The 22331-nt window shown below is 35.5% G+C and overlaps 3 protein-coding genes across 8 annotated transcripts; 2 read left to right on the forward strand and 1 right to left on the reverse strand.

Moving 5' to 3' along the window:
• Positions 1–1255: 1255 nt before the first annotated feature.
• Positions 1256–9616, forward strand: LOC102609984 (uncharacterized). Of its 4 annotated transcripts, none has more exons than XM_025099640.2 (16): positions 1256–1535; positions 1688–1937; positions 2057–2183; positions 2280–2320; positions 2537–2630; positions 3263–4257; positions 4716–4847; positions 5490–5562; positions 5836–5875; positions 5996–6068; positions 6183–6248; positions 7383–7460; positions 7556–7728; positions 8153–8199; positions 8658–8910; positions 9000–9616. In XM_025099640.2, the coding sequence occupies exons 2-16, from the start codon at positions 1759–1761 to the stop codon at positions 9362–9364; spliced, it is 2736 nt and encodes a 911-aa protein (XP_024955408.1). In that variant the 5' UTR covers positions 1256–1535; positions 1688–1758; the 3' UTR covers positions 9365–9616. The 4 variants fall into 4 exon arrangements, with proteins under 4 accessions (XP_024955408.1, XP_024955409.1, XP_024955407.1 ...); XM_025099641.2 differs by having other exon boundaries at positions 1696–1937; XM_025099639.2 differs by having other exon boundaries at positions 1752–1937.
• Positions 9617–10067: 451 nt separating this feature from the next.
• On the forward strand, positions 10068–13880 carry LOC112498647 (subtilisin-like protease SBT4.15). The gene is made up of 10 exons (XM_025100114.2): positions 10068–10160; positions 10702–10793; positions 10944–11041; positions 11120–11266; positions 11377–11482; positions 11727–12240; positions 12352–12452; positions 12549–12770; positions 12864–13189; positions 13303–13880. Exons 1-10 carry the CDS (start codon positions 10068–10070, stop codon positions 13848–13850), a joined length of 2247 nt encoding a protein of 748 aa, XP_024955882.1. The 3' UTR covers positions 13851–13880.
• A 376-nt stretch (positions 13881–14256) lies between these two features.
• On the reverse strand, positions 14257–18482 carry LOC102610701 (uncharacterized). 3 transcript variants are annotated; one of them, XM_006481753.4, is made up of 6 exons: positions 17992–18481; positions 16635–16802; positions 16478–16555; positions 16034–16099; positions 15786–15851; positions 14257–15705 (listed from the first exon to the last, which is right to left on the reverse strand). In XM_006481753.4, exons 1-6 carry the CDS (start codon positions 18292–18294, stop codon positions 14836–14838), a joined length of 1551 nt encoding a protein of 516 aa, XP_006481816.1. In that variant the 5' UTR covers positions 18295–18481; the 3' UTR covers positions 14257–14835. The 3 variants fall into 3 exon arrangements, with proteins under 3 accessions (XP_006481816.1, XP_006481817.1, XP_024955414.1); XM_006481754.4 differs by having other exon boundaries at positions 16635–16799; positions 17992–18479; XM_025099646.2 differs by lacking the exon at positions 16034–16099 and having other exon boundaries at positions 17992–18482.
• Between the last annotated feature and the right edge of the window lie 3849 nt (positions 18483–22331).

The following is a 22331-nucleotide window of genomic DNA, read 5'->3' on the forward strand; positions in this document are numbered from 1 at the left end:
TTCATAGTAGGGCATTGATGATAACTGTTAGATTATAGCAATAACTGCAAAATTTTATATTTATCTTTACAATCGTGCTATCATCATCATCAGTGCTCCACCATGAAGCTGATCTAACTTAGCCGAACCCTTTTATTAATTAGGAACTTTATAAGTTTACATATATTTATTATCTATTATTTTTTACTATGGAAAGTGTAACGTTGTCATGAGTTGTCCATATATATTTATATGAAGTCGTGAGCTTAGCATCAAAACAAGAATTTAGTGGCAGGTTTATATAGCATTCTATCGATAATTAAAGCGGGACTCATGTTTCTAACTACTCAATTTTTGAAATTTAGAGAGTATTCACATCAACTTCGTTTAAAAATTGACATTCATATTTAATTGGTGGATTTTATAGATTGCTTTGAGAATAAAAAATTCTATTCAATCTTTTTTTGGGAAAAAAAAGTGAAACACCCTATTGTTTGACTAAACTAATCAAAATTTCTTAATATTTTAAAACACATCCAGAACACCGCAAAATGTTATTATTATTATTATTATTTTACTAACCTTACTATTTTATCTTTGGTGGTTGTTTAATATTGATAATATGAATACCTTCAATTATTTAATTAATTGAATAATTTTTTAATAAAACTAATTAAAAATTAAATTAAAATTATGGGAAAAAACAAGGGAATTGTTATTATTTTTTAATTAATTCTTTATTTTTTTGGATTTAATAAAATATTAAATGTAAAATTAATATTAAAAAGTTGCACTTAGTGTTAAGTGAGTCTAGCTATTTTGTAGATGTAAAGCTTTTATGTTTCAAATCTTAAAGATTTTTGGCAATAAAAGGTTATCCTATGCGAAAAATATAATTAATATACCAATCAAAACACCAACATTATCAGTGGAGTTGATCATCCATACACACACACACATCTCTAATAGTATCAAGAAAATCTTACATGATGTTGATATAATGGATCATCCATATATACACAATTACACACACACACACATTTCCAATAGCATTGAGAAAGTTATACATGATGTTGATATATAAATATAAATATAAATTTATGAATGGGGTGGATGTAAAATAATTATTAAAAAATAATTTATTTAAATGTTTAATTAAATTTTTATTAAAAAAAAAAATAAATTAATTTACCTTTGATTATTTATATAATTTCAATTAGAGAATTGTTTTACAATAAAGGTGTTGAGCCTTTTAAGACATGAAACATGTTGGGTTTGTGTCCATCTCACGTGAGCGGCTTAAGCTTACACTTTGAGTCAATCCACGGCCGGAGTAAAATCTATCCCCGGGCCGCATGTCAAACAAGAGAAGAGAAATTTTTCGGGCCCGTCATGGGTTTTAAATGCGCTGTCCGACCCGGCGTTTAGCCGTCTCCAGTATAACGCTTTGACTGCTTGCTACAAAAGTATAAATCTCTCAGTTGTGTATTCTCTTTTTTCCTTCTCTTCAATTCTTCTGATCAATCGTAGCACGCAGTAGTGAGCTACACCTGGCGGTACGTAATTCTCACTCTCTGTAAAGTTTCAGCTCCTGTTCTCTGTTTGCTCCTAGGGATTTGAGTTTTTTTTGTCCTCGTGCACTGGACAGTTATGCTCGAAGCGTTTTCAAAATTTGAAGTCATTATCATTCAGTTTTTTACTGTATTAGGAAACCAGTTTGTGTGCATTGTTGTTAGCAACAGAATTGATGTTTCTTTTTTTGGACGCTAAAGAAAGAAAATGGAGGAAGAATCCTCAGGAGGCAATGATACAGGAGTTCGAGTATCAATATTTGATTATTCGGTTGATAAGCATTTTAATGCACTCGACACTATTTCTAAACTCTGTGAAGAGCCAGAAAGTGAAGGCCTTGATGAAAGCGATGTTCAACAATTATCCTCCACGGTTACTTTTTTAAGGTAGTAATTTTTTTTATTTGGTATTTAATTATGTGTTTAATTTTGATGTGTTTTTAATATAAGTAGGAATTGTTAATTTTGATGTGTTTTTAATACAATTAAGAATTGTGTCTGTTCAGAGAATGGAGATATTTCAATTACAGACCAAGAACCGTTAGGTTTGCAAAAGAGATGGGAAGTTGTGGGGAAAAGAATGTTTTAAGTGAGATTAACTTGCCTCAATTTTCATCTGCAGCAGTTCCTGAGGTACATCAGTTGAGATTTTTTATGTTCTTTTAGTCAGCGCATTTAACGATATTTTATATTAGACTGTGATGTTATTTTGTTTGCATATTGTTGCAGGAGGAGGGATTGTGTACCGATGCAACTTCTCTGGTGTCTAGGTATGATTTAATATTTTGATTTTAATTCAACCTGCGTAGATTTTTTATAGCTGTTTTAGATGTGGTTTTCTCAGTAGAAATGAAGAGTTTCCTTATGTATGGATACTTCATATATGTCAGATGACATGACTGAATTATAAGAATGGTTTCTATATCCCCATCTGATAAAATTTTTTTATGTGTTTCCAAAATTTTCTTATTATATCTTTTTTGCAGCAAAGACTTTGTGATATATGCTGGGGGGTCTGTCTGGGCATTGGATTGGTGTCCCAGAGTTCATGAAAAGCCTGACTGCCAGGTCAAATGTGAGGTAATTGTTGTTTATATATAGAAGACTCGATTAGGCTTTGTTTGATTATGGCACAATGTTTGTGGGATTTGATTTTTAATTTTACATCATCACCAAAATCTTGTCAAGTTTTTATTTGGATGTCAATTCTGCAAGAAATTATTGTACACATGATTCAATCCTAAATTGACCTATTGGAGTTTAGTTCATTTGCTTGGTTTTCTAGCTTGTTATTGATGGCCTCAACTAACTTCCCTATACACCATTTCTGCTCTGGCCAACTCAGAGAATTTTTTTTTTTTTAACGGTTTTTCATTTCCTTATCCATTTTCCCACTTTTCATAAAGTTTTAAGTGGGCAGTGGAAGCATTTAGGCATTTATTTATTGTAATGTCAGAAAAGTACATGGATTTCAAAACATTATTCTGTAATTTGCCTATATCTTATTATCCTTGCCCTTTTACCATGGGAAAGCATTTTTTCCTGCAAGAAAGGAAAGCTAGAACTTATTCTTTATGGCATTAATTGTTGTCACTTATTTGAATATAAGTGAGAGTAGAATATTGTTGCAATGTATCTTCATGTTAACCAGACTCTTCCTTTCTGTTCTATTTTTCATTTCTCATTTTAGTTTTGGCTTTTTTCCCCCCCAGTTTATTGCTGTTGCTGCTCATCCTCCTGAATCATGTTATCACAAATTAGGTGCTCCACTTACTGGCAGAGGCATGATTCAGATTTGGTGTATGCTAAATGTTGGTGTAAATGAGGAAGAGGCACGGTCACCCAAGAGAAACCTAAAACAAAAATCTCAAAATTTTGAAGACTCAGATGACAAAACAAAGAGACCAAGAGGGAGACCAAGAAAAAAGCCAACAGATGAAGCTCTTGATGATTATGCTACAAAGGACAAGTTAACGCAATCAAAGAGGCCAAGAGGAAGACCTAGAAAAAAACCAAAAGATGAATCTAGTGGCAACTTGGATGGTGTTGAACAGTTCGTTCAACCACTTGCTGTTCAATATCCAGAAGATTCATCCAACATGCTAACCATACAAGAAGTTTCTGGGAATACCCTTAGAAAACTTCAGACTTCAACTGAAAGAGCATCTTCATCAAATTCATCTCTTAAAACTCCTCTGCAGAGCAGAATATTGAAACAACTTTCTGTTCAACATACAGAAGATTCATCTAGGTTGCTAACTGTAGAAGAAGCTTCTGGAGATACCCTTAGAAAACTTCAAATGTCAACTGAAAAAGCATCTTCATCAAATTCATCCCTTAAAACTCCTGTTAGGAGTCGAAAATTGAAAAGTAAGGCAAGAGTAGAGAAACATAGCCATGATATATGTCAACCATTATCAAATGTAAACGAAGATGAGGAACCTCCTACTGCGAATCATCAAATATATCATGGCTCTGAACGAGATTCTGCAGTATGTGATGTTTTAGGTGATTTTCTTTCCAAACCAAGCTTGGTTTCTTGTCCTATACCAAAGGACATTGCTCTTCCTAGGGTTGTATTGTGCCTGGCCCACAATGGAAAAGTTGCATGGGATGTGAAATGGAAGCCATATAATGCAGTAGATTGCAAGTGCAAGCAACGGCTGGGGTATCTTGCTGTCTTGCTGGGAAATGGATCCCTTGAAGTGTAAGACATCTGCTTGAGTTGTCTAAACTTTTTATATCTAATTTTATTTGTTTTCATGCGTTTTGAGTGCTGTTATTTTTCTTGGTGTTTTAGCATCAAAATTTGCATGTTGAGGTCCTGTTTATGCGAATGATCTGTGAATTATCTTGCTATTTTTGAGGGGATAAATTAATTAGCTCGTAATATTGAGGTTAATTTCATATCCAATGCATCGGAATTTGTGCTTGCTTAGACAAAAATACTGTACTAGTAGTAAATATTTAATTCCTATTATAAAATACTTTCCTCAGTTCTTTCTTTTATATTGTTAAGCATTTATGAGCCTTGACCTTATATGTTATCAATTGTTTGCATCAGACTATGATATATAGAAATTGCTTGGTTGTATGTTATATGATGCATTACAAGCAATTACAGTGTGTGGGGTGTTATCTAACGATTTCTCTTATCAAATGTAGTTGGGAGGTTCCTCTTCTCCGGACAATGAAAGCTATTTATTTGTCTTCCATGAAAGAGGGGACTGATCCTCGCTTCGTAAAATTGGAACCAGTATTCAGATGCTCCATGTTAAAATGTGGTGGCACACAGAGGTAATCTGCATGTCTAATTTTTGTATCTTCTTTTGATAACTAAATTGTAGTTCAATTAGCATCAAAACAAAGAATTTGTTAGTCACAGATAGTCTTAGAGGTCAGATCTTGCAAATTTGCACCTACGCTTTTAATGAAGTTTTGATATCTTTACATATGAGAGTCCCCTGTATCACTGAATATTTGTTAAGGATATCTGAATCAAACAGACATTGTTTAGAAGTAAATAGGTATAATCTATGGGATTGGATATTAAGTAGATGATTACAGAATTTAGAAACTTAGGGGATTAATTCTCTGTTGCATGACTCAGAATGCATGTCAATGTCGTATTGGGATGGTAGTTGTCAGGCCTAAAATTCTCATTTTCTTTATGATTTTTTATATTTAAATTGGATCCTTGATTTTAAGAAGGCTTTATCTGGAAGTAGATTTTACTGGATGTCATATTTCTCTCAGATCATCATGGGGTTCTCAGATTCAAAGGTTGATCATAATTGAACAGAAAAATTGACTGAGGAATATTTGCTTTACCAGCCAAATTCATCTACCGGCTAAATGTCATGACTGTCTAAATTTTTATTGTTTGACATACCCAGGGATATATCTATGATTTACCAGTAATTTACTTCTATTATGCAGCATCCCTTTGACAATGGAGTGGTCAACCTCACCTCCACATGATTACTTACTGGCAGGGTGCCATGATGGGACGGTAATATATCTTCTATCCTTTTTTGTGTTTCAGTCTGCTCCTAACTTATTTGAGATGTAGATTTCATGCTTTAGATTTGGGAATAAGGGTTTCTGCGTCTCTTTAAAATAGATCTGTCACAGTTACTTGGAGTAGATTCTCCAAGTAGTATCTGTTGATTAAATTTATGTCGGCATGCACTATCCCAGTTGCTGGTGGGATTGTTGGAGAGATTACGGCCTTTTCGCTTTTAGTTTTCTGTGTCAGAACTAAAGAATTATACCTTGCACACAGGTCGCTTTGTGGAAATTTGTTGCAAGTGATTCATCTATAGGTAAAAACAGTGCATGTCACTTTTTATTTGATATCGTCTTTTCTCTTGCACACAAATTCTTGACTTATGAAGCACTTTGAATAATTTGCCTACTTTTATCTTTCACTTGCTGATGTGCAGATTCAAGACCTTTGCTCTGTTTTAGTGCCGATACACTTCCTATTAGAGCAGTTTCATGGGCCCCGGCTGAGAGGTTAGTGATGCTACATGAACTCTAGTTGAGATCTTACGGCTGAAAAACTAAAAACATCGATCTTTAATCTATCTTTTTACATACTACTAAAATGTTTTTATTTACAATTTTCAGTGATTCGGATAGTGCAAATGTTATACTCACTGCTGGACATGGAGGCCTAAAGTTTTGGGACATACGGTAAGTATGATGGCTTTTATTATTTTTTCAATTTTTAATGTACAATGCCTTTTCGTTCATTTTTTAAAATTTTCTGGTTTTTTCTTTCTGTGCAATTCATCTTGTCATTTTAGATTACTCATTGATTACTGTAATTTTTCTTATAGAAACTTTTTTTAATGTATGTCTTAGTGAAAAATCTTGAGAGAGTAAGTTACACTCTTGTCAGTGAGTTCATGTTCCGCTAAGGGCATATTTTAATCTTTAGCAAGTTCAATGTGAGATTGAACTTCCATATGCGACTTCCTTCCATATATTACAGTATTGACGGTTGCGGGAAACTGTCCACAAACTTATATGATGTAATTAAGCTTATGGACTAATAAGCTTTAGCTGAAGTCATAATTTTCAGGCTTCAAAATCAGTCATTAAAATCTATTTTCATGTCAGTAATTTTGCTACTGTATTTTCTGTGTAGTTGCCTGTGAAGAGTTGTTATGGCCATTATCTTCAGCTACCTACATTCCATTATCCAATGAGTGATGATCCTGGGTGCCTGTTTGATGTTGGAGTATAATGCATGGATTATCAGTTTTATTTTTTGGATCTACACTATTAGCTTTACTGCCGATTAGTGTCAGTTAGTCGGAAGGGATAAATCACAGAGAAAACCTGCCAAACTTGAGTGAAACACAAACTATTGTCACAATTTATATAGTTGATAACTTTTTAGCGTCAACATACAGAATGTATAAATATATTTTACTGATTCAATTTGCACATGATAACCTTTTATCTTTCAAATGAATAAAATATTATACTAACTAAATATTATACTAACTTCTGTTTACTAAGGCTGTTAGCTTGTGCTATTTAATATTCATCCCCTGGGTCATAAGACTTTCTAAGTTGATTTTTTGGATCCTGAATTCTTAATATGTTGTGTTTTTATTTTTATTTTTTTTGTCCCCTTCTTCCAAAATTTAGCTCTTTTTTCTTTTTGGAATGTTTATCTGTTTTACAAGATTAAAGCATGTACTTGAAACAAGAATAGTACATAGACATAGGCTATTTCTGTTAAACTTTATACTTGTTTAACCTGTGGAAAAATTAGTATCATTACATAGTCACTGAAGAAATTTGTGATTTTTGCAGTGACCCATTCCGTCCCTTGTGGGACATCCATCCAGCTCCAAAGTTCATATATGGTCTGGATTGGTTGCCAGATCCAGGGTTAGCTATGACTTGCTAAAAAAACACAAATTACATTCCTAATAGTGATTTTGTTTTACCCTTACCTTTAAACATTGCTTTTTCACTTTTAACAGGTGTGTTATTTTATCCTTTGATGATGGAGCAATGAGGATAGTCAGCTTGTTGAAGGCTGCATATGATGTCCCCGCTACAGGAAAACCTTTTGCTGGGACAAAGCAGCAAGGGTTGCACCTTGTTAATTGTTCATCCTTTGCTATCTGGAGTGTGCAAGTGTCACGGCTAACAGGTATCTCTCTTATGCTTTGGTTTTAAGTTTTCACAGTCAGTCATGTTTGTTACCTCGGCTCTGAGTGATTAATTATCTGTTCGACTGAATGCTTATGAATTTAATGCATTATGCAAGTTTCTTGCATAGAATTGTTCATGTGAAAACAATTTGAATTGGTCCCCACTTTTGTTTAATTTTTAATAACCATGTGCAAGATCACTTAGTTATTTGGTGATTCATTAGAACAAAGGTATTAGTTTTAATCTTCATAGGAATTGCTGCCAAACAATCTTGTATAGGATCATTATTCTTGTCTTTTAAAATTAAAGTCATTTTTTATTATTTAATCTTTTATTTATGATGTTTAACCAATCTGGTTGAACTGCTAAATTCCAATGCCCTTATTATGACCAAGTTGATGTATATCAATTTTAAATTCTAGGCATGGTCGCATACTGCAGTGCAGATGGCACCGTTCATCGTTTCCAGGTGAGTTAACTTTCTTCTTTCCTTTATTTTTGTTGTCTTTCTGCCTTAAAAATCATTTTGTATCATGCTTTTCTCGAACCCATTCCTAACGGAAAATATCAAATGTCATTACTTTATTCTGTAATTTTCGTTTCCATTAACATCTTTTTACAAGAAGGATATTGAGGCATAGCGATTTCAACCGTGACATCTCCTTCCAAGCATCTCTATTTTGAAATTTCTTTCTGAACCATCGATCAAATTAAATTGCTCTCTATGATATTTGTCTGTTAAAATGTTTCTGAGAGGAGCTCATACTTTTCAGTTCCTCAGCACCGAGATGTGAAAATAATCCACAATCTCACTTTTGCTGCTCACTTTAAATAAAAATGGAGAAAAGAATCCATAGATAAATGCCCTTCTAAGTGCCACTAAGCTTTTAGCTTTTACCTAACCAGATGATCTTGTCTTGACAATAGCTCACAGCGAAAGCAGTTGAAAAAGATCATTCACGAAACCGCCCCATGCATTTTCTGTGTGGATCCGTGACTGAGGATGAATCAGCTATTACAGTGAACACTCCATTAGACAATACTCCAGTACCACTGAAGAAGACAGTTCATGATGCTGGGGAAAGATCCATGCGAAGTTTCTTGATTGAGTCAAATTCATCCAAAAGTCCAAATGATAAGAAGGGGAAAAATGTTTTAAGCTCAGATAATCAACCTTTAGGTACTTCTTTTGCAATTTGGTTAATGTTTACCTATTAACCAGTTCATTAACAATTCTCAAATTGTTATTTATTTTTTTTTTTTCTGCAGCCCTTTGTTATGGCAATGAACCAGGTGAAGAATCTGAAGGTGATATGACATTGGCAGCTCTTAAGAACAAACAAAAACCAAAATCCAGAAGTAGCAGTAAAAAAAAGGAGGAAGATGATCAAGCGATGGTGTGTATAGATGAAGAGGCAACGGATATACAGGGGAAGGAAAATGCAAAAGGAGAAGCTGGGAACGGAATAGAAGTTCTACCTCCTAAAGTTGTAGCGATGCATCGAGTGAGATGGAACATGAACAAAGGCAGTGAGAGATGGCTATGCTATGGAGGAGCTGGTGGAATTATTCGATGTCAGGAAATTAGAGTACCTGATATTGATAAGAAGATGGGGAAGAAGATACAGAAATGATCATGAACATTAACGTCCGGGTATTTTATTATCATGCCCACAAGTGGTCTTCTTATCACGTTTATCCTTATTTTTATTTTCAATTGAATCTCTTAACAAAAATTCTTTAAAGTTTATGATGATGTAGCTGTTGGTTTATGTAAGTAATATATATATTTTAGTAAATGAATAATCCTACATTTACAAAGTATGAGGCAATTTGTATTCTAAAGGTAAATCATACGATAATTAAGTATTTCATATATTGCGTTCTATCGGCGTCGGCCATATCTATTGGACTACAAATTTGTAAGCATTATTGAGTTCTTTTATCATCATCATCATCATTCTAAGAAAGGGTGGGTTATTTTTTTTATTCATATGTAGGATTTTTTTGATTTGCTGGTGCAAAGAAACATTCGTCAAGTTAATTAAAATAAGGATGTCAATAGCAATTACACATATATACGCACGTGATCGTGAACAAGTCTGCTGTTTTGATTCCAAAGTCACAGACTGGGATCCAAAATACTAGCCACTTAGACGGAGTTTGAAGTGCCTTTGCTCTTTAATTTGCTTCGCAGTCAACTCTCTCTCAGCTTTTATCGCGCACAATTAGTGGAAAATTAACTGTTTACCATCCTTGCTTGTATATATACCTCAACTCCGAGCTTTCACTTTGGGTTTTAGCACACGTAAACAGAGAAAGAGCAAATAACCAAAAATGAAAGTCATTCCAAATCTACTAGTATTTTTCTTCGATCTTTTTCTAGCTATTATATTGGTTAAGGGGTCTACCAGTGACCGCGAAAGAAAGGTGATTTTAGACGACTTATAAGTTTTACGGTTTGGTTTTTCTTAAACTTTACATTGTGGGGTGCAAAATTGTTGGGAATTTATTGTGTTATCAGTACTCATTCAGTTTCCTTCGATACGAAAATATTGGGTGCTCTGCATACACTTTATTCTGTTGAGTATTTATCAACTAATCATGAAATATTACAGACAAACGAGTAATAATTTCTTAATCAATCATGAAAGTTTATGATACACCGAATGTATACTTTCTTTTGTTGAATTCTTACCACGTTTACCTCTCAATCAATTATGAAAGAGAGAATACACGCACACGTCTAGAATTCTTCAATGAATCGTGAAAAAATAAATATATACATAATAAAAATCTAATGAATGAAGGATTATGCATACACCGAAAACAACCTAAGGTTCTTCACAGCGAAGCTCGTAGACTAGTAGCCTCTCCCATTTTTTATTTTATATATAACGCACGAACACCGTCAATGGTTTTAACATGGTCTTATATGAACTAATATATATATATTTTTTTTGAAGAACAGCCATATATTGTATACATGGGAAACGTGCCGGAGGAGGCCGGAATATCTGCCGTCAAGGAACATCATAGTTTGCTTACAACAGCAATTGGCGAGTAATAAATCGTTAGCTAATTTGCCCATGAATTATACTGGTTTTAAGCATTAGTCTTGCCTGTCATGAATCAACTACCTAAGAGCAATAATATACTTCAGTGATACATTTCCTAATTAATTTTTTTTAACATCTTACCAAAATTTTCCAGTGAAAAATTAGCTAGAGAATCCAAAATACGCAGTTATGGTAAGAGCTTCAATGGATTTGTCGCGAGACTATTGCCTCATGAAGCAAAGAGATTGTCAGGTACATACTCAAACGTTAATTAGATGAGTAACTCCATTTTTTTTAACCAATTTTCAAATTCTAATCTTGTTTCTGCAGAGGAAGAGAGTGTTGTGTCCGTGTTTGAAAACACTCGTCGCAAACTTCATACAACAAGAACATGGGATTTTCTGGGAATGTCCGAGAAATTACAAAAAAGGAGCTCCAAGGCACAGAGCAATATCATAGTTGGTTTGTTAGATACAGGTTGGCGTATGCGCATTCTGGTGTCATTTCATTTAACTATTTTTTTTTTATATTTATATAAAAAATATATATTCTATGTTATTATATTAATAGTTTAAATACTATTGTAGGTATTTGGGTCGAGTCTCCAAGTTTTAATGATAAAGGGTTTGGTCCTCCTCCTGCTAAATGGAAGGGCAAATGTGTTACTGGCGCTAACTTCACCCGCTGCAACAAGTATGCACTGTTCTGATCTATTTCACAAAATATAAATATTAATGATAACCATTACAGGTCTGTCCGAACCTGCATTAATTGTTCGTCAGTTTTGGATTCCGGGGTTGATTTGAGCTTTGTACGATACATGTTACGCCTTAGATTATTAGCCTATACATGCATTGTTTATATCACCTCATAGCTTGCATTTGATCAAAGTCATGAATATTGAACAATCTAACTAAACTTGTAAAAATGAGAGCAGAAAGGTCATTGGTGCAAGATACTACAACCTAGACAACGCCCTTGATCCCAATACCGATCAAAAGAGTCCAGTCGATACCGACGGCCACGGCACCCACACATCCTCCACGGCCGCCGGGGAAACCGTGAAGGGCGCAAGCTTGTACGGAATAGCTCAAGGTACTGCACGCGGGGGGGTGCCATCAGCCCGCATCGCCATGTACAAGGTGTGCTGGAGTGGTGGCTGCGCTGACATGGACATATTGGCCGCCTTCGACGACGCCATTGGCGACGGCGTCGACCTAATATCCATCTCCATTGGCGGGCCGTCTAGGAGTTACTTCGACGACTCGATTTCAATCGGATCCTTTCATGCAATGAAGAAGGGAATCTTGACGGCGTGCTCCGCTGGGAATGATGGGCCCTACCAAGGGACTGTGGAGAATGTAGCGCCGTGGATTATGACAGTGGCCGCCAGTAGCATTGACAGGAAGTTTGTTACCGCTGTTAAGCTTGGCAACGGCATGAGAACTTCCGTAAGTTTATTCGTCGCTCGTTTTACTTTACACGAAAATATTTTTGTTTCTACAAAATGCAAAAATGTTGAATTTTTTTTTTTAATCCTTTTCAAACAAATTTGGATGAAGGGGATATCAATTAATACATTTTCCCCAAGAAAAGCAATGTACCCTCTCACAAATGGAGCCCGTGCAGCCAATGTTACTGCTGAAATCTACGGAAATGTCGGGTATGTAAATGAAATAATGAACTTTGAATTGATTCAATTTTTTATATATTTAATTCTAGTTGTTTATAATTAAAATATATGGGGTGATGGGTGCAGTGCCTGTGATTATGGAACTCTTAGCATGAAAAAAGTGAAGGGAAAGATCGTTTACTGCCTCGGAAGCGGCAGCCAGGACTACACTATCGACCGTTTACAGGGAGCTGGAACAATCGTGGCCGTTGATGCCCCAACGGACATCGCCATCGCCACTCTGATAGCTGGAACTTTTGTGGTTCCTGAAGTTGGCATCAAGATTGATCAATATATCAACTCCACCAAGTACTAATTAATCCCTAAAATCTATCAAAAAATTTGCATGTCATTGACTACAGTTAAGTTCTAGTAATTTTTTAATTGATGAACTGAGTACAGGAATCCTCAAGCTGTCATATACAAGACAAGAGTTGTTAACACGAGCACTGCCCCCTTCATAGCTTCATTCTCATCGAGGGGTCCTCAAAAGATTACCCTCAACATCTTGAAACCTGATATCGCTGCACCGGGACTAGACATATTAGCTGCATATTCAGAACTGGCGTCAGTTACGGGACTGCCCGGCGACAGAAGAATTGTGCCATTCAACATCCTTTCGGGCACATCCATGGCTTGCCCTCACGCTGCGGCTGCGGCAGCATACGTCAAGTCATTTCACCCTGACTGGTCGCCTGCTGCAATCAAATCTGCTCTCATGACCACCGGTAAGAGTAGCACTTCCTTTACCCTCTCAACATATATTTCATATTCAATTAATTTTCTTCTTTGACATGATTATCTACTAACCTGTAACCAAAATGTCATTTGTCTGCTCCAGCAACACCTATGAAGACGAAATCTGACGATGCAGAGCTGGCGTCAGGATCAGGCCAAATCAATCCAACAAAAGCAGTTCACCCAGGCCTCATCTATGATCTTAACTTGAGCTCCTATACAAGATTCCTATGCAAGGAAGGCTATAACAGCACAGCAATTGGTCGACTTATTGGCCGCAAGAAGAAACTCAACTGCTCTACCATTAGACCTGCACAGGGATTGGATGGCCTTAACTATCCTTCCATGCATTTTCACTTCACGAATGAGTCCAGCATCTCCGCCATCTTCCGCAGGACTGTCACTAATGTGGGGTTTGCAAAATCTTTATACAAAGCGACTGTGCATTCCCCGAAAGGCCTCTCAGTTACAGTCTCCCCCAGAGTTTTGACGTTTAGCAGATCGCAGCAAACGCGATCTTTCACGGTCCTGGTGAAGGGGTCAATGCAAAGTGGAGCGAGTATACTATCGGCTTTACTCGAGTGGAGTGACACCAAGCACAGTGTTAAGAGCCCTATTCTCGTGTATAAGCAATTCCCTCCCTTGTTTTAAACAATTTTTTTATTATTATTATTTTTTTAATCTCGGATTTCATAGGTCAGGAAACAAAACAGATTGCATATTAGTGCTCACCAGTATTGATTCTTTCTCGGAAACAAAAGTCGATTGCTTGTATGGTTTTACAACTATTTTCCCAGTCCCGTTAATTTTTCAGAAATCCACAGGTAAGGGTTTTTTCTTGTTTTCGTTGACAAACTTGAAAGATTGAAATAATGACGTATCGTTAATTGCTAGTGTGCAACAGTTTACATACTTAGGAACCTGGGATGAGAGGTCTAAGTCGCCATACTTAAAAATAAAAAATAAATAAATGATGCACGGTGTAAGAAGAAAATAACATTATTCCCACAGTTTTCATCTTCAGCATTGACAGTAATACACAACTAGGATTAGCTAATGAGAAAACCAAAGTTATACTGTATTGCAAACTCGTGTAAATAGGATAGGCAGATGATTATGCATGCTCAGCAGAAATGAACTCACCAAATTGGGAAACTAGATTGCCAAAAGCTGAACTTACCGAACAATTTTTGCTGTATAGTGGTATGTTTCTTAACGTTACAAAAGATCCGCTATAAACAAGTCATTTCTCAACTCGTGTCCAGCTGCCTCTTTCTCAAGTCAAAACCCACCAAATTGGCGGCGTCAGTTTCTTAGTGTAAGTGTCTTCTCACCAAAACTTCAGGACAGCAGTAACTCAGAATTTGGTACACTTTACTTTCCAACATCACTGATCTGACACGAAGCCTTGATTGTGTCCAGATATAGGGACATAACAATCGGGCCAACCCAAATATTTTGGCCCATTTTAGACGACATAGGAAGATCTCCAACCTGCAACAGTGTCGTATGGATGAGCACCCAATCACAGTCTCATTTCCTTTAAATAGCCCTTCCATGTTCCTAGACAGTGTTCTGCTCTGGCTTACACTTTGAGAACTTTTAGTCCTGGTCCAAACCAAATCTTGAAAGAAGCTCAACACTGCATCCCACATTGACGGCCATGGAGATTTTTCAGCTTTGTAAGTTCCTTCCTCCTCTTTCTTGCCTCAGCTGCAGTAGCTGCATCCACCAGTTTCCTACTGGGATAGTTAACTGGTTCTTGTTTCTTCTCTGGATGACTCACAAGATGGTTGGCTATCTTAGAAACAGCCTTGGTATGGCCAGTGTAATCAGACTGCAGTACATTATCATGTTTAACAATAAATGAACCCCCAACAGAGGACAGTGGTGGAGGTGTAAGAGTTGCTTCTCTTGTGTAACGCCCAATTTGCTGGCAACCTCCATCTTGAGGGGATTCGGTGACAGGAATATCATTGAGATCATTATAACTTTGAGCTTCTGGTAAACCATATGCTTCATTTTTAATTTTTACGGGCAACAAGAAATGATGATTCTCCTTGTCTGCGGTCATTTTTGAAGACGAACCACTGCCATACCCATTATGGGCAGAAGTTTCATCTTGTAGGATCTTTAGGCCGTTGGAGATTGGAGCATGAAATCCACTACCACTATCATGAAGAGGGAAGAACCAAGGGCATGGCACTACATATAGAGGTGTTCTTGCCACATTACTATCCGTGGGGTTTTCTTGCTCCTGAGAGGAAGCAAGCTCACCAGTTATTGATGTAGAAATGTTCGATGGAAAGGTGACTGCATTTTGCATCCCATGTCGTGATGGGACAGGCTGTGAAGATTGAATGATGGAAGGCCAGCCCAGTGGCGTGAGAGCATGGTGATTGTACAAGAGCAATGGGCAGTTTGTAGGAGAGGAAGACATCTCCGCATGGGCCAACTTAACCTCTCCTTGAGTTTCGCCAACCTCAGCTTTCATTACTTTCGCCACCTGCAAAATAGGAGAGCATGTCAGGTCATGGTACATTTATGCTAAAATATCTAACAAATCAAAATATACAATCCTCTTACCTGTGCCTTCAAATGCTTATTTATTGTCTCCAAAGACTGATATTCTTTAACAGCCAACTCCTTTTCCTTCTCAACAGAAATACCACCAAATGTGGAAAAAGTCAGTTTTGCATTCCAATGTGAATTCAAGAACAACTATATGAAGATACAATAGCTTTGTAAGCAAGATAATTATATTTTAGAAACTACTGTCAGCCAGATGCCTAATTGCAAGACAGTGATGCTTCAGGGCAGGGAGATCTGCCTACCCTCTTTAAACTTTCGTTCTCCTGTGATAGATCAGCAGCTTTTCTGGTTAACTCCTCACACAAAGCCTGAATCAAGTTTAGAGAGGATGCACAATTGGAGCAAGACATCAGTCGCACACTTCAGTGATTAGAAAGCATCTCTTTGCTTGACATAATAATGTACATTAGCTTAAATGCTTCAAATGCAAACTGATTAAATTATTATATGCATTGAATAATTGTGATGCAAAGAGATAAGCTCGATAGCTAACAAAGGATAATTGGGACAAATAAGGTTGATCATTAGACATGATTATACTCTAATCATACTAAAGAATATCCATATGTGAACAGAGAACAAACAATTGTGAAATTATAAAGAAAACCAGGTCATTTGGGGCACGACAATCAGAATCTGAAAGTTGTTCATCAATAATATACACAAACTGAGAACAAACAGCTTACTTGTCGGCGACGAATGGTCTGCCTAGCTGATTCTCTGTTTGCTAATATTCTACGTACTCTTCGCTCTTCCTTTTCGGCCTGAGTGGCAAATCTTCAGTCACAAATAAAGAACATTTAACAGGGCAAAATTTCTGAGGACTCTAGAAGCTTTTAATACCTCAGTTAAATTTTGCCTGGACCTGCCACCAGCCATTGATATGTACCTTGTGGCACACAGAGAACTTCGTTTAAGTGATTCAGCATCTTGGTCAGCTTTTACTGGTTTAATTAATATATTGCCACATGCAGTTCGATCCCGCTGCTGATCCGATATTACTTGGTCCTGCTATAAACAAAAATATTGCTCAAGTCCTGCACAGAATAGTGCGACTTGGTGACAGACCGCTACAAGTTTTCAAATTTAACATAACAGTTGACTAATTAAATTCTCATTTGCTTAAAATTACTACTCTTGCATTCAATAGAAAAGGCATGGGCACAGGAATTGATTAACTGGATGTAGGAAGCAAAGGTGGAAATTAAAATTTGCCTTGAATGGAGAACTCAAGACACTCTTTTGCATTAAATTAATAAGCTTTTCGTTCATTAACCCAAAAAGCATTCCTTTAGTAAAATGATTTATCTTAACCTGTATTGTGATGAAAAAATTACAGTGCTAACACAATTTGTTTTCACATAAGCTTCCAATTAAAAACATGCTAAGGAAGTCTTATATCAACATAAAGAACAGGATATGGGGGGAAAAAGAATATTCAAGAAAACATGGAACTTCTAACCCATCTTAACAAGTCAGTCGTAGAATCAACAAATCTCATATCAGTCATATTATGATGTACCAACAAAGTGATACACACGGAAAGCACCTATCTGTTGAACATACAGATAAACAGGAAGGAAACCATACCCATCGACATCTCTTCCTTTTAGATCTCCTAATTCAGAGTAATATAAAAACAATCTCATGAACAAAGGCTCTCTCTTGTTTTTTTTTTTTTTTTTGCCTGGGTCCACGAGGACGTCCTCAACTGTCGAGGCGAGGCATATCATAAGGTTGTTAAACTCATTCTCAATGCAACAACTAAAAACATAGTTCCTCAAATTAAAATTCGAAATGTATCCTACAATTTCTATACCTATTGATCAGCTCCTGATAAAGCTAGGAGTTGAAGGATCATCACACATAATGAAAAAGGTAAAATAAAATAAAAAGAGCAAGCCAAAGCAAACATTCATTCGATCCATCACTTGCTTCTGCTGATCAAAATGACATTCAATTTTATCATTCAGTACATAAACCAAATATTGTTCCCATAATCATTTTCCAAACCGTTGAATTAATAAAGAATTAACAATTACCCTATTTCCTAAAAATAGAAAAAGAAAAAAGTTTACAATCTTTTAACGAAATAAATTATTTTATTTCACTTGCTACTTTAGAGCAAATAAAAACCAACTACTAAATTCACAAAAAAAGCAATAAATGAAAAAATAACAGTTGAAATTCGGAAACTAACATCAATGGGATCCGAGCAGGGTGGCTCCGGGTCTACCGGGTTCATGGCCGACTCGGCCTGACCAGGCGGCGACTCGGTCTTGACTCGCTTCCTGACTCGTTTCCCTTTGCATCCCCAATTCGTCGCCGTTTCAGCAGCACCGCTGCCACCGCCGTTCTCTATCATTGCTAAATGCGCCAAATCCGCCAGCACCTCCGCCGCCTCAAGCTCCATATCCACCATCCGATCTTCCGCACTCTCCGGCGGAGAGCTCTGTAACGACGCCGTCGAAGAACTCGAAACCGAACAGCTCTCTAAATCCATAACACTTCGCTCGCACAGAGGGATTCAAAAGGCAAAAAATATAGTAAAAAGAAAAAAAAAACAATGTATTTTTATAATTTATCTTTTATTTTATTGTTGCTACTTCAAAGAAAGGCTTTAGTACTACTACTTGCGCTTGGTGTTGATGAGCAAATGCAAGCTAGCAGCACACAGATGGTGGTTGAATGCCACCTGTCTTGCCAACTTGGTACCAGACACCTATTGCTAACTCACGCCGATGTATCCCTGATCGCCACGTATAAGGTTAAGGCCATGTAGACTAATTGGCACGTGATATATCGCACGTATGGGAAGTGGGTTGCTTGCTTAGGCTGCAGATTGGGGAGCATTTATGTATACGTGGTAGCGCAGATGTGGAACACGTGTGGTATTTCTATTCTGGGCTTTTGTTTTATTATTATTGTTTTAGTTTGGCAAAGGCTTTTGCTTGGGTTTAAGGAGTGTTTGGAGACACGTGGAAATCAGATGATCGGAAGACAACGTTTGTCTTCATATTTGGGTTTTTCTTCCATAGGAAAAGTCTTTGGCTATTTTATTGATCCATGTAGAACTGGTACGAGAAGAGAGGGATGAAAAGAAAAGGAGGAGAAAGAAAATATGTAAAAAAGAGGATAAATTTAATTTTTATTGTTTGGTTGGACTTGGATATGAAATTTATGTATTTTTTTCTTTTTGTTTTTTTTTTTCCTCATTTCCTCCCCACTCTTCTCTTTGTATTTTTTCAAACCAAAGATAACACGAAATTCATCTTCGTGTACTATTCTTTTATTATTCATTTTTTATCATAGGAATATTTTAACTAATTTTGGATAATTTACATATTCGTGTGGCAAATATTTAATGGATAATGAACAATGCTCTAAAGGTACCAAAAATCATCTATTCCTTGCAATAACCAGTGTACGTGTTGGATTTATTATCATTTGATAGTTACAATAATAAAAAAAATGAAGATACTTTTAAAAAATTTAATATCATTCACATATAAATACATAAGTTCGAGATATTTTTCACTTATCGGGTTTGATTACTTGATTTTTAGGATTATACTTTACTATTTGAATGTTGTTAGATGGTTAAAGAGTAAAATAATAATAATAACAAAATTTGAGCATTTGACAATGCGCAAATTATGAAATATAGTGATAGATGGTAAAAAAACGGTACTTCTAATACACTGTAGTCACAACCTCACTGACTCACATTATCCAAATACATGTAATAGCATAAGAAAATGGTTCGAGAGTTTGTTAGTAAATTATGCCTAGCAATCAGTTAAGCATAAGTGGATTTGCTTTGCATCGTCATCGTATCGTATTAAATTTTGAGAACCAAAATCTTACACAGTAACTTATAAAAATATTAGCTCCAAAATTGTATAGTCTAGTTTTTTTATTTTTTTTTTATTTTACGAACAGGAAAAGGTAATGAGATAAAATTCAAACTTTGACACTGACCACTTTTACCAATAGATGACAAAAATTTAGAAGTGTGAGGCACGGGCAAGGCTCAGAGGCGCACTGTTGGTTACAGCTGTGTCAACTTGCTTCCCGTCTGGCTTAATATTTGAGCAATTGTGTTCGGCTCATCAAACCCATCACCGATATATGAGCATGCTATAGTCGCAGCAAACTTTGCCAATTGGCTAAAAATGCACTCGATGTATGGGCTAACTAAGGGTAAAGTTCAAGAAATTACTAAATTCACCTAAAACTCGAAACTAGATTATCAAAACTATACTATATAAACAAGACTGGTGATTTATATAGTTGGAAGGGAACAGGTTACAATTCGATTTATCTGATGACATGATTTGTAAGAACTACGAGAGTCAGAGCCTCCGAAAGTGCTCCACATAGAAATTTTGCTCATCAGATTGGTGAAGAAATTCATACTCAGTGTAATCACCCGAGTTGAGCACTAACCTAAGTCTTCGTGTCGCCGCACTAAAAGATAAGAAAGAAAAATAAAATGATTGCAAATGTTGAAAATAAGATTAAAGCTTTGGCTGAATGCTCATGCAATAGCTGGTGCCCGGTGAACGAGAACGTGCACTAGACACTTGCTGCATGCATGCACGCACATGAAGCAAAAGTTTTTGCTACGTGTCCCGGCTTCATTTAAGCGAATGCAAGTTGTTTCTCTAAGTGGGCCCCCTTCGTTTATGATTGTCCAATGTGACGCGGACAAAGATTAACCATCTGTCTCTCTCATTTCTTCCATTGGTAGGCCCTTCGTATGACTATCCTCATGTGTTTTGCTATTCTGTCTTATCGATTGCAAAATGCGAATTTCAAACTTATCGTCACAAGTTTCAATTATTTTCACTCTGTTTCACTGGGAATTAAAATAATAATAATAATATATAAAAAAAAAGTGAGCCTATCTAAATCCAATAAAATACTCAATAAATTTAATTTCTCGTGAATGCATCCATAATATATTTCTAAATTTATAATTTTCCTTTAAGCACCCATTTTGATTCTCAAAATATCATTTTGCATTTATTTTCTCTTCATCAGTGAACATTAAAGAGTTTTATTATATCTTCTCTGAAATAATTTCATACCTATAATCTTAAAGAATCCTTACAAGATTATTCTTTCATAATCAATATACATTTTTTCATAAAAAGTTTTGCAGTGGAGGAAGATCCTTAATTTTGATTTGGTATTAAACAAATAAACTTTTGGAGTTCCGTGCAAAATTAATTAACAATACTACTGTCTGCAATTAATCAAACTACAAAATTAACAATACTACCGCCTGCAATTATGATTTGATCATGGTGCAATTTTTGTTTTCCTCCTCCTGTACAAATCTAAGGATTTTAAATTTAGTTTGTGAAATGAAACTTGAAAAACATCTGATGCTAGTTTCAATAAATATTGGTATTTATTTTCAATATGTTGCATTGCAAAAAAAAGTTTAAAAGCATAATCTTCTTTAAGTAATTTACAATTAATTAGAATCATAATTTTCAACAAATAATAGGACATTGTTTTGTTTTATCAGGTTGTCTTATGTCAAGTGGAAAAAAATAATTTATTTAAAATTTAACATACAAAATTATAAATTAGAGTATAAAAAAGAGAAAAGGGACTTATAAGTAAATTTATTTAAAAATATACTTATAATATAAAGTTTTATTAAAAAAAAGTGTTAAAGAGTGTTTAATTGAGTTCAAATATTCTCACCACTTAAAGAAAAGAAAAAGGAGGGGTGGCGCAAAACTATGTGGCCCTCATCAGCCCATGTGGCAAGTGATTCTTTCTTCAGTTCTTGGGTCAATTACACCACCATCCCTGCTGTTTGCTGTAAAATTAGAAAAAAATTAAAATTTTTAAATTTTAACCCAACTTATAAATCAAATTATTTTAAAAAAAAAATAATTATTAAACAAATGTAATTAAGTCACATGTTGTAGTCAAAAATTGAAAAAAAAAATTATTACTATAGCTGCACGTGGGACTAAACAGAAATCACCTATCCTATTAATAGTTTATATTTTTAAAAAGTAAACGTGGTCGCTTGATTCACTTGCCACACCGCACGCTCACTGCTTGCTTTCTTAAATCACAAAATTAATAATTGAAGTAATGCAGAATCAGTGCCGGTAGCCACTACTACACACTGCACTGCGGTTTTTTTTAGTGAACGGAATTTCTGGCACTTTTTTATAAGAAGTTTTTATCAGAAGGGTAAAATTTGACTGGAAAATACAATTAGTAAGGTATGTTGTTGGAGTCAGGGGCCGACGCAGTGCAGGACCACTGAGGATTTAAGCCCCCACTGATTTTTTTTTTATTTAAAAAAAAATTTAAAATTTAAAATAATCCTTGTAAAAATTATTAGATAACCTCATTTTTAAAATTTAAATTATTATTTTAATAATTATAAAACAATAATTTTACTTAAAAAATAAAACCCACAGCCCAAAATATTTATAATTCCAAAACTGAACCGTGAGTGCCAAACTTGTAATTAAGAATTGTCTTGAAAAAAAGAGGAGCATC

The sequence above is a fragment of the Citrus sinensis genome, chromosome 6 (assembly GCF_022201045.2).
Source record: "Citrus sinensis cultivar Valencia sweet orange chromosome 6, DVS_A1.0, whole genome shotgun sequence".
Classification (NCBI taxonomy): domain Eukaryota; kingdom Viridiplantae; phylum Streptophyta; class Magnoliopsida; order Sapindales; family Rutaceae; genus Citrus; species Citrus sinensis.

Bases quoted from the DNA above. Each gene is read 5' to 3' on its own strand.
- LOC102609984 (XM_025099640.2), top strand. From the start codon at position 1,759: ATGGAGGAAGAATCCTCAGGAGGCAATGATACAGGAGTTCGAGTATCA. The intron at 2,321-2,536 runs GTATGATTTAAT...TCTTTTTTGCAG, and splicing joins GCAACTTCTCTGGTGTCTAG to CAAAGACTTTGTGATATATG. The intron at 7,461-7,555 runs GTTAGCTATGAC...CACTTTTAACAG, and splicing joins GATTGGTTGCCAGATCCAGG to GTGTGTTATTTTATCCTTTG.
- LOC112498647 (XM_025100114.2), top strand. From the start codon at position 10,068: ATGAAAGTCATTCCAAATCTACTAGTATTTTTCTTCGATCTTTTTCTA. The intron at 10,161-10,701 runs GTGATTTTAGAC...TTTGAAGAACAG, and splicing joins CCAGTGACCGCGAAAGAAAG to CCATATATTGTATACATGGG. The intron at 13,190-13,302 runs GTAAGAGTAGCA...TGTCTGCTCCAG, and splicing joins ATCTGCTCTCATGACCACCG to CAACACCTATGAAGACGAAA.
- LOC102610701 (XM_006481753.4), bottom strand. From the start codon at position 18,294: ATGGATTTAGAGAGCTGTTCGGTTTCGAGTTCTTCGACGGCGTCGTTA. The intron at 16,100-16,477 runs GTAAGCTGTTTG...AACTTGATTCAG, and splicing joins AGACCATTCGTCGCCGACAA to GCTTTGTGTGAGGAGTTAAC. The intron at 15,706-15,785 runs GTAAGAGGATTG...CCTATTTTGCAG, and splicing joins ATAAGCATTTGAAGGCACAG to GTGGCGAAAGTAATGAAAGC.